Raw genomic sequence first — 12,416 nt, forward strand, 5'->3', positions numbered from 1 at the left:
AATTCTCGGCCTATTCCCTCTCTTTCCCTCCATCATGTTCTCTTCCTACCTCCACCCCCAGGTGATCCTGTACTCTGGGGACAGGGCCTATGAGGACTACTACCCTGCAGTGAAGGGGCGGGCCCACTTCAACTCACCTGACCCGAAGAATGGCGACGCTTCCATCAACCTGACTGGTCTGAAGTCCTCAGACACGGGGACCTACCAATGCAAGGTGAAGAAGGCCCCGGGCATCCGCAGCAGAAAGATGCTACTGACCGTCATGGGTGAGTGGGTTGCCATGGATTACATTTTAAACAGGCGCTACTCTGCTATCTACAGTTGAAGTCGGAAGTTTACATACACCTTAGCCAAATATATTTAAACTCAGCTTTTCACAATCCCTGACATTTAATCCTAGTAAGAATTCCTTGGTTAGGTCAGTTAGGATCACTTTATTTTAAGAATTTGAAATGTCAGAATATTAGTAGAGAGAGTGATTTATTTCAGCTTTTATTTATTTTATCACATTCCCAGTGGGTCAGAAGATTACATGCACTCAATTAGTATTTGGTAGCATTGCCTTTAAATTGTTTAACTTGGGTCAAATGTTTAGGGTAGCCTTCCACAAACTTTCCACAATAGGTTGGGTGGATTATGGCCCATTCCACCTGACAGAGCTGGTGTAACTGAGTCAGGTTTGTAGGCCTGCCTGCTCGCACACGCTTTTTTCAGTTCTGCCCACAAATTCTCTATGGGATTGAGGTCAGGGCTTTGTGATGGCCACTCCAATACCTCAACTTTGTTGTCCTTAAGCCATTTTGCCACAACTTTGGAAGTATGCTTGGGATCATTGTCCATTTGGAAGACCCATTTGCGACCAAGCTTTAACTGATGTCTTGAGATGTTGCTTCAATATATCCACATAATTTTCACTCATGATGCCATCTATTTTGTGAAGTGCACCAGTCCCTCCTGCAGCACAGCACCCCCACAACATGATGCTGCCACCCCCGTGCTTCACGGTTGGGATGGTGTTCTTCGGCTTGCAAGCATCCCCCTTTTTCCTGCAAACATAATGATGGTCATTATGGCCAAACAGTTCTATTTTGTTTCATCAGACCAGAGGACATTTCTCCAAAAAGTACGATCTTTGTTCCCATGTGCAGTTGCAAACCGTGGTCTGGCTTTTTTATGGCGATTTTGGAGCCGTGGCTTCTTCCTTGCTGAGCGCCCTTTCAGGTTATGTCGATGTAGGACTTGTTTTACTGTGGATATAGATACTTATGTACCTGTTTCCTCCAGCATCTTCACAAGGTCCTTTGCTGTGTTCTGGGATTGATTTGCACTTTTCGCACCAAAGTACGTTCAACTCTAGGAGACAGAACGCGTCTCCGTCCTGAGCGGTATGACAGCTGCGTGGTGCCATGGTGTTTATACTTGCATACTATTGTTTGTACAGATGAAAGTGGTACCTTCAGGCATTTGGAAATTGCTCCCAAGGATGAACCAGACTTGTGGAGGTCTACAAAATAAATTCTGAGGTCTTGGCCGATTTCTTTTGATTTTCCCATGATGTCAAGCAGATAGGCACCGAGTTTGAAGGTAGGCCTTGAAATACATCCACAGGTACACCGCCAATTGACTCAAATTATGTTAATTAGCCTATCAGAAGCTTCTAAAGCCATGATGTCATTTTCTGTAATTTTCCAAGCTGTTTAAATGCACAGTCAACTTAATGTATGTAAACTTCTGACCCACTGGAATTGTGATACAGTGAATTGTAAGTGAAGTAATCTGTCTGTAAATAATTGTTGGAAAAATGACTTGTCATGCTCAATGTAGATGTCCTAACCGACTTGCCAAAGCTATAATTTGTTAACAAGAAATGTGTGGAGTGGTTGAAAAACAAGTTTTAATGACTCCAACCTAAGTGTATGTAAATTTCCGACTTCAACTGTATCTGTTCAGTAAAACCTCCAAGCATAATGCCTTTTAAAGGGTGCATGTGGCTCACTAGAGAAGTGTTTATGCAATACCCCTCTAGAATGGCGTTATGTTTAATAATCCTAGTGGTGTGTGTTGATCTAGCATTTTCCTTGATATTGCAAGCCAATTCAATCCATATACGGTAGGGAAATGGCTGTCAATATCAGATGACATCAAAATAGCTTATTAAATGTAGTTAAGTGTTGTCAAATGTACATTAATGCTGCCTTGTTCTGAAATGATGTATGCTAAGTGTTTTGCTTTGCAATTAAATGATGGTGTGATTGATGAGCATCACACATAATGTAATGTCGCCTCAGCCAGCTGTTTCATTGTTGCTAAGTGACAGTAAAGTAGTGTAAAATGAAGTGATACGGACTCAGCTAGCTAACTGCATATCATACATGACAGTGGGTATAGAATAGGCAGAACATTCATAGTGATGTCTGCGCAAACAGACTTGCCGTGTATGGCTGCTCGGTGAGTCAACTTTACTCTGAACATACAGAAAGTCAGTCAGCATATTTACATATGAAAAGCAGTGTGGGCTGACGGCTGTGGTCAAACAACATATGAACTGTTATTAGAGCCCCGCACTGATGAAGGATTTCTCATAAACACTGTGTTTGCCTGAATAAAATGTGATTAGGACACAGTTGTTTTCCTGGTTAACCACATCTGAGAAACTGGTTTTGTGACATAATCTGTTGGTGTTATATTTACCTTCCTTTACCAGGAACTATACGAAAACAACCTGTCTTTTTAGCCATTCCTTTACGCCAGCAAGGCTGGCTCGAAGCCTCTCTCAGGTCTACAGGAAGGAAGGTTAGATTTGTTCAGTGTACCTGAGCCAGCCAAGGAGAGATGGGCTTGAGCTGACTAGAGCAAATACCTAGGCAGGCAGATGGTGATGGTCCTTAGGGAGCTGTGCAGAGGAATTTCTTGGCCACAGAGCTGGTCATCTAGTGTCTTTACTAGTTTAGTGCCGCCGCCTGGTAGTGGGTCTGACAGGCCTAAAGGCATTGGCCCCTCGGGCAGAGCTATTCCTATTCTAGAGGAGAGCAGTGTGACAAGGAGACAGGAAGACATCTTGCCTGCGCCGCAGTTTACCTTCAGGTCAATATCGTCACCAGAACGTAAATGCTCCCGAGCGCATTGGCAGGGACGGACACGGTCACACTCTCTCAGGAAGTAGACACACACACACACACACACACACACACACACACACACACACACACACACACACACACAGGGGCATTTGTCCTGAGTGCAGGTAACGTTAGGAGCTGTGTGCGTGTTGTCTCCCTGTATGAAGATCGACAGTGAAGGTAACAGAAGGAGAGGGCACACCTGCAGTCAGTACAGCACACCGGACAGGCATGTCAGCAACCCTCGCAACTGATCAGTGTCTGCCGCTGCCTCACTACAGTTTTCGGCAGCCAATCACAATTCCTCTCTCCCTCACCTTAGTCCCAATCACTATCTCATTACTCATACACCACTACAGTATTTAACATGCCAATCGCTCTCTGACCTGAGTCCAAACAACCAATCAGCCATACCTAGACCTCTCTAAAGCCAATCTTTCTGTCTCCCTGGCCTCAGTCCCAACCGATCCCTCATTGTCTTTATTGCCACCCTACTGTGGTCTACCACAATGTATCACTCTCCCTCTATCTATACTGTGTCCTATCAGTTCCTCAATGTAGTCCACCACAACCAATACATCTCCTTATCTTCAGCACTTCATAATACACCACATCCATATAGTCCACCACAACCAATACATCTCCTTATCTTCAGCACTTCATAATACACCACATCCATATAGTCCACCACAACCAATACATCTCCTTATCTTCAGCACTTCATAATACACCACATCCATATAGTCCACCACAACCAATACATCTCTTTATCTTCAGCACTTCATATTACACCACATCCATATAGTCCACCACAACCAATACATCTCTTTATCTTCAGCACTTCATAATACACCACATCCATATAGTCCACCACAACCAATACATCTCTTTATCTTCAGCACTTCATAATACACCACATCCATATAGTCCACCACAACCAATACATCTCCTTATCTTCAGCACTTCATATTACACCACATCCATATAGTCCACCACAACCAATACATCTCTTTATCTTCAGCACTTCATATTACACCACATCCATATAGTCCACCACAACCAATACATCTCCTTATCTTCAGCACTTCATATTACACCACATCCATATAGTCCACCACAACCAATACATCTCCTTATCTTCAGCACTTCATATTACACCACATCCATATAGTCCACCACAACCAATACATCTCCTTATCTTCAGCACTTCATATTACACCACATCCATATAGTCCACCACAACCAATACATCTCCTTATCTTCAGCACTTCATATTACACCACATCCATATAGTCCACCACAACCAATACATCTCCTTATCTTCAGCACTTCATATTACACCACATCCATATAGTCCACCACAACCAATACATCTCTTTATCTTCAGCACTTCATATTACACCACATCCATATAGTCCACCACAACCAATACATCTCCTTATCTTCAGCACTTCATATTACACCACATCCATATAGTCCACCACAACCAATACATCTCTTTATCTTCAGCACTTCATATTACACCACATCCATATAGTCCACCACAACCAATACATCTCTTTATCTTCAGCACTTCATAATACACCACATCCATATAGTCCACCACAACCAATACATCTCCTTATCTTCAGCACTTCATATTACACCACATCCATATAGTCCACCACAACCAATACATCTCTTTATCTTCAGCACTTCATAATACACCACATCCATATAGTCCACCACAACCAATACATCTCTTTATCTTCAGCACTTCATAATACACCACATCCATATAGTCCACCACAACCAATACATCTCCTTATCTTCAGCACTTCATATTACACCACATCCATATAGTCCACCACAACCAATACATCTCCTTATCTTCAGCACTTCATATTACACCACATCCATATAGTCCACCACAACCAATACATCTCCTTATCTTCAGCACTTCATATTACACCACATCCATATAGTCCACCACAACCAATACATCTCTTTATCTTCAGCACTTCATATTACACCACATCCATATAGTCCACCACAACCAATACATCTCCTTATCTTCAGCACTTCATATTACACCACATCCATATAGTCCACCACAACCAATACATCTCCTTATCTTCAGCACTTCATATTACACCACATCCATATAGTCCACCACAACCAATACATCTCCTTATCTTCAGCACTTCATAATACACCACATCCATATAGTCCACCACAACCAATACATCTCCTTATCTTCAGCACTTCATAATACACCACATCCATATAGTCCACCACAACCAATACATCTCTTTATCTTCAGCACTTCATAATACACCACATCCATATAGTCCACCACAACCAATACATCTCCTTATCTTCAGCACTTCATATTACACCACATCCATATAGTCCACCACAACCAATACATCTCCTTATCTTCAGCACTTCATATTACACCACATCCATATAGTCCACCACAACCAATACATCTCTTTATCTTCAGCACTTCATATTACACCACATCCATATAGTCCACCACAACCAATACATCTCCTTATCTTCAGCACTTCATATTACACCACATCCATATAGTCCACCACAACCAATACATCTCTTTATCTTCAGCACTTCATAATACACCACATCCATATAGTCCACCACAACCAATACATCTCTTTATCTTCAGCACTTCATATTACACCACATCCATATAGTCCACCACAACCAATACATCTCCTTATCTTCAGCACTTCATATTACACCACATCCATATAGTCCACCACAACCAATACATCTCCTTATCTTCAGCACTTCATATTACACCACATCCATATAGTCCACCACAACCAATACATCTCCTTATCTTCAGCACTTCATATTACACCACATCCATATAGTCCACCACAACCAATACATCTCCTTATCTTCAGCACTTCATAATACACCACATCCATATAGTCCACCACAACCAATACATCTCTTTATCTTCAGCACTTCATATTACACCACATCCATATAGTCCACCACAACCAATACATCTCCTTATCTTCAGCACTTCATAATACACCACATCCATATAGTCCACCACAACCAATACATCTCCTTATCTTCAGCACTTCATAATACACCACATCCATATAGTCCACCACAACCAATACATCTCCTTATCTTCAGCACTTCATATTACACCACATCCATATAGTCCACCACAACCAATACATCTCCTTATCTTCAGCACTTCATATTACACCACATCCATATAGTCCACCACAACCAATACATCTCCTTATCTTCAGCACTTCATATTACACCACATCCATATAGTCCACCACAACCAATACATCTCCTTATCTTCAGCACTTCATAATACACCACATCCATATAGTCCACCACAACCAATACATCTCCTTATCTTCAGCACTTCATAATACACCACATCCATATTGTCCACCACAACCAATACATCTCCTTATCTTCAGCACTTCATAATACACCACATCCATATAGTCCACCACAACCAATACATCTCTTTATCTTCAGCACTTCATAATACACCACATCCATATAGTCCACCACAACCAATACATCTCCTTATCTTCAGCACTTCATAATACACCACATCCATATAGTCCACCACAACCAATACATCTCCTTATCTTCAGCACTTCATATTACACCACATCCATATAGTCCACCACAACCAATACATCTCTTTATCTTCAGCACTTCATATTACACCACATCCATATAGTCCACCACAACCAATACATCTCCTTATCTTCAGCACTTCATATTACACCACATCCATATAGTCCACCACAACGAATACATCTCCTTATCTTCAGCACTTCATAATACACCACATCCATATAGTCCACCGCAACCAATACATCTCTTTATCTTCAGCACTTCATAATACACCACATCCATATAGTCCACCACAACCGATCTCACACTCTCTACAGTATCTGTCTCAAGACATTATTTTCATACTTTTACCTCCTCTCGTTCATATCACCCCCCCCCCCCCGGTCCATCAGCACTCATTTAATTTCTCTTCCATTTCTCCTCCCCTCTCTCGTTCTGTCCATCCTGACCCCCTGCCTTTTAGTGCAGCGCACAGCCCATACTAATCTATTGGCTGCCGTGTCCCACAGGACCGGGCTGTCTGGTGTTAATCCACATGGTTCTGCCTGATAAGTCCCTGTCCCTGATCTCCCCTCCCTCTCCTCTCTCTCCCCTCCCTTTCCCTGGGCTTTGTTGTTACAGCGCCCATTACCAAACCATGATGTCAGCGCTCTAGCAGAAAGCTCTATCCGAGAGATGCACACAGAGAGAGACAGAGAGATATACACACAGATGCACACACACATTCACACACGGCCAATCAGGCTTCCTAAAGACGACAATATTTAGAATGCCCCTCCACCTCCCACCCCTGGCTTAGTACCCATACCTCATCCCACCCTCTCCAGCAGACAGACAGTCTGTCAGTTGGTCTGTTCATCTTTGACTTGCACTGGATCCGGCCTGGTTTCAATTTGGGGCTTTGTTTGCTTTTGAATTCTCATCACATCTCCTGCCAACAGACTGAGGAAATTGTTTGCGTACACTTGGCTTTCCCAGAGAGGCCCTACCCCGTGTGTGTGTGTGTGTGTGTGTGTGTGTGTGTGTGTGTGTGTGTGTGTGTGTGTGTGTGTGTGTGTGTGTGTGTGTGTGTGTGTGTGTGTGTGTGTGTGTGTGTGTGTGTGTGTGTGTGTGTGTGTGTGTGTGTGTGTGTGTGTGTACGTCACTCTCCAATCTTCATCATCTTTAGTGACAGCACCTGTAATAACAGCAGCTGTATCAATTACCCTGATTACTGCTCTCATTATGCTGATGACTGCTGCTATGAAGGGGACACACACACACACACACACACACACACACACACAGAGAGCTCAGCAACCTGCCAGGGGGGTGTGCATTGGAAAATCAGGAAGGGTTTGTGTAGCTTCAAGCTCATTTCTGTTTTCCGCCATGTATTCCATCTCTAATAGCTTATGCCCTCTCCCTCTCCCCTGACAGTGAGGCCGTCCAAGCCCAGATGCTCTACTGAAGGCCCCACCCAGGAGGGTAAGGACGTGGTCCTGAGGTGTACGTCCAGTGAGGGGACCAAGCCCCTGCAGTACACCTGGGAGAAGACCAGTGACAGCAAGATTCTGCCTGCCTCAGCTGTGCTAGGTAACACACACAGGATGTAATTATACACCGAGTATATCAAACATTAGGAACACCTTCCAAATATTCAGTTGACTCCCCAAGTTGGCTGGATGTCCTTTGGGTGATGGACCATTCTTGATACACACAGGAAACTGTTGAGCATGAAATACCCAGAAGCATTGCAATGCAATATTTGACACAAACCGCCGGGCACCTACTACCATACCCCGTTCAAAGGCACTTACATTTTATGTCTTCTGAATGGCACACAATCCATGTCTCAATTGTCTCTAGGTGTAACAATCCTTCTTTAGCCTGTCTCCTCCCCTTCATCTACACTGATTGAAGTGGACTTAACAGGTCACGTCAATAAGGGATCATAGCTTTCATCTGGATTCACCTGGTCAGTCTGTCATGGAAAGAGGTGTTCTTAATATTTTGTATTTATTGAAGATTTTCACAAAACACAATGTGGTTACACAAGTTTTCACCATCCTCAGATGGAGCAGATGATTTCAAACAGAATGGCTATTCACTGCCAACTCAAGTAAATGGACAGAAATGTTTCCAATTTCTTTTTGGCTTCCTGAATGTGCCCCTGTAACCTCTCCCCCTCTCTATGTCTGTAGACCCTGTGGGAGGCACCATGAATGTAAGGAACGCGTCCATCAGCTCCTCAGGAACCTACCGCTGCACTGCTAAGAACCACGTGGGCATGGAGGAGTGTATTCTACAGCTTGGCATCACTCCCCGTGAGTCCCTCACCACCCCCTAATTCACCTTTATCTGCTCTTTAATTGAAGAATGTCAATGTTTTAATTTATCTGGCGTGGATTGGTGCTTGGACCTGTATTTGCTGTATGGTGGAATTGTGGAATTTTATCATGTATCATGTATATATTTTTTTTAATGATCTGTGGTCTAGCACCCAACACTGCTGGTATCATAGCTGGAGCCATCATCGCTGTGCTGCTGGCCCTCATCATCATCGCCATCGTCCTCTTCTGCTGCTGCCGCGCCCGCCACAGGAAGAAGTACGAGAAGGAGATCTCTTACGAGATCAGGTACGGTCACTGCATTATTACACCATTGTACAGCACTGGCATTAACTGCATCCAACTGCTATTAGATTAGATGTGTTTGTCAGATGTTCACAGACATTTGCTTGACAAAAATGAACTGCGATAGAATAGCCAGACATAGTAAACATACACATTAATGAAGAACAACAGAAATGACAGTTTAATGACTTGACCCCTCCCTTCCCCATAACATAACTACCCCCCGCCCTCATATACTCAATATTGCACATCCCCTTGGTGTCCAGGTCACTGAGCATTGCACATAATGTCATTGCACAACACTAACTTTCAATGTCCGTGATTCCACATATAACCACATATACAGTACATTACAACTATCTTAATAGCATTGTGGGAAGAGTGTATAGGTTCCTCTAAAGGTTGTCTTTTATTTCGGTAATTTGGCTGCTGTAGCCTGCAATAAATCAAAGAAAGCGTGACCGTGCCACGTTCTCTGGCCCCAGCTCCTCCCTATCCGGTCACGCACACAGCAAAGGACACGGAAAAAAGGTTGTCGCACCATCAGCTTTTTTCCCCTTCTTCAAATAAACGTCTGTTAATCAGTTTGGGTTTTTTATTTGTTCTGTGGTTCCTGTGTCTGTCCTGCCCAGCCCCCCTGGACACAGTGTTCCATCCACACAGCATCCTCTCTCTCTCTCTCTCTCTCTCTCTCTCTCTCTCTCTCTCTCTCTCTCTCTCTCTCTCTCTCTCTCTCTCTCTCTCTCTCTCTCTCTGTCTCTGTCTCTGTCTCTCTCTCTGTCTCTCTCTCTGTCCCTCTGTCTTTGGGTCTGCTAGCATCAGCCTGGACACAGTGTTCCATCCACACAGCATCCTCTCTCTCTCTCTCTCTCTCTCTCTCTCTCTCTCTCTCTCTCTCTCTCTCTCTCTCTCTCTCTCTCTCTCTCTCTCTCTCTCTCTCTCTCTCTCTCTCTCTCTCTCTCTCTCTGTCTCTCTGTCTCTCTGTCTCTCTCTCTCTCTCTCTCTCTCTCTCTCTCTCTCTCTCTCTCTCTCTCTGTCTCTCTCTCTCTCTCTCTCTCTCTCTCTCTCTCTCTCTCTCTCTCTCTCTCTCTCTCTCTCTCTGTCTCTCTCTCTCTCTCTCTCTCTCTCTCTCTCTCTCTCTCTCTCTCTCTCTCTCTCTCTCTCTCTCTCTCTGTCTCTCTCTCTCTCTCTCTCTCTCTCTCTCTCTCTCTGTCTCTCTGTCTCTGTCTCTGTCTCTGTCTCTCTCTCTGTCCCTCTGTCTTTGGGTCTGCTAGCATCAGCCTGGACACTGTCTATCTGCCTGGCAGCACAGTGGAGCACCATAAGAATTAGCCCAATGAGCACTGTGTCAGTCCTGGCACACACACACACACACACGGCGGCACGTATACAGACACTAATACACGCTTAGGGATATTAATGCATACACAAACACTTGTGCACACACATTTACCAACATATTCAAAGCCACTGGCCCCTCAGGCTGTTTGATTGAGCTCTTTAATGGATTATTGCAGGTTATTATGTGTTAATTGTGTTGCTCTGGGAGTAGAAAGGGGTTGGTGGGAATGAATGTTGCTTAGTTACCACTGTTGAGAATATTACTGTGGCTGATCAGAGCTGGCACAGCTAGAACTACATTCCATCGTCACTAGCTATAATCTTTTTCAATACCTTTCACCCACTCTGTCTGTCCCTTCTCACTCTCTCCGTCTGTTTTTCTCTCTCTCCCACACTTTCTGTCATTCTGTCTCCCTCTGTCTGTCTCTTTCACTCGCCTCAACCTCTCTTTCAGTTAGTCTGTCCCTTCCCTCTTTCTGCTCGTCCTCTCTGTCTGTTTCTCTCTCTTTCTGTCTCTCTCCCTCTTTCTGTCTCTGTCTCTTTCACTCACCTCACCCTCTCTCTTTCAGTCAGTCTGTCCTCTCCCTTTTTCTGCCTGTCTCCTCTCTCTGTTTGCCTGTTTCTCTCTTTCACCCCCTCTTTCTCTCTCTCCCACCCCATTCTGTCTCTCTGTCTTTCTCTTATATCAATCTTATATCATTGTTGATCTCTCTCTGACTCTGTCTGGCTGGACAACTAGGTGAAATCCCAAGTGAATGTGAAAGGGGAGTGGAAAAGCTTGTCTCGTCTTGTTTACATGCCCATCTCACTCTTTTCCCCCCTCTCTCAGAGAGGACGTTCCCCCTCCGAAGAGCCGCGTGTCGACGGCTCGCTCTTTCACCAGCGTGGGCAGCCAGCGTTCCTCCCTGGGCTCCATGTCCCCCTCCAACCTGCATGAGTACGCCCTCAAGCCCCAGTATGACAAGATCCCCTCTGTGGAGGAGTATGAGAGACCCCCCAGCCACACACCCCTGCCACCGCCTGTCGCCAGCAAGATAGCCGGCCGTAACCTCAGCCGCATGGGCGGCATCCCCGTCATGATCCCCGCCCAAAACAAGGACGGCTCCATTGTGTAATGGAGAGAGAGCGAAGGAGAAAGGGAGGGTTTGGGACTGGGGGACACTAGCCAGAGAGGAGGTGGGGGGGCTGGTCTGGCAACTGGAGAGATGGAGGGGTGGGACAGGGGGACACTAGCCAGAGAGGAGGTGGGGGGCTGGTCTGGTAACTGGAGAGAGGGAGGGGTGGGACTGGGGAACACTAGCCAGAGAGGAGGTGGGGGGCTGGTCTGGTAACTGGAGAGAGGGAGGGGTGGGACTGGGGGACACTAGCCAGAGAGGAGGTAGGGGGCTGGTCTGGTAACTGGAGAGATGGAGCGGTGGGACTGGGGGACACTAGCCAGAGAGGAGGTGGGGGGGCTGGTCTGGTAACTGGAGAGATGGAGGGGTGGGACTGGGGGACACTAGCCAGAGAGGAGGTGGGGGGCTGGTCTGGTAACTGGAGAGATGGAGGGGTGGGACTGGGGGACACTAGCCAGAGAGGAGGTAGGGGGCTGGTCTGGTAACTGGAGAGAGGGAGGGGTGGGACTGGGGGACACTAGCCAGAGAGGAGGTAGGGGGCTGGTCTGGTAACTGGAGAGATGGAGGGGTGGGACTGGGGGACACTAGCCAGAGAG

At 45.4% G+C, this 12,416-nt stretch overlaps 1 protein-coding gene across 1 annotated transcript in view; it reads left to right on the forward strand.

The window, feature by feature from the left end:
• Positions 1-11,933, forward strand: part of cxadr (CXADR Ig-like cell adhesion molecule) — a 59,935-nt gene extending 48,002 nt beyond the window's left edge. The window contains exons 3-7 of the mRNA XM_036937414.1: positions 62-266; positions 8,169-8,324; positions 8,933-9,055; positions 9,229-9,367; positions 11,535-11,933. Of these exons, the coding sequence (XP_036793309.1) occupies positions 62-266; positions 8,169-8,324; positions 8,933-9,055; positions 9,229-9,367; positions 11,535-11,820 (909 nt within the window). The 3' untranslated portion in view covers positions 11,821-11,933. The remainder of the gene's footprint in view (positions 1-61; positions 267-8,168; positions 8,325-8,932; positions 9,056-9,228; positions 9,368-11,534) is intronic.
• Positions 11,934-12,416: the final 483 nt, after the last annotated feature.

Source organism: Oncorhynchus mykiss, chromosome 12, assembly GCF_013265735.2.
Source record: "Oncorhynchus mykiss isolate Arlee chromosome 12, USDA_OmykA_1.1, whole genome shotgun sequence".
NCBI classification, from domain to species: Eukaryota; Metazoa; Chordata; class Actinopteri; order Salmoniformes; family Salmonidae; genus Oncorhynchus; species Oncorhynchus mykiss.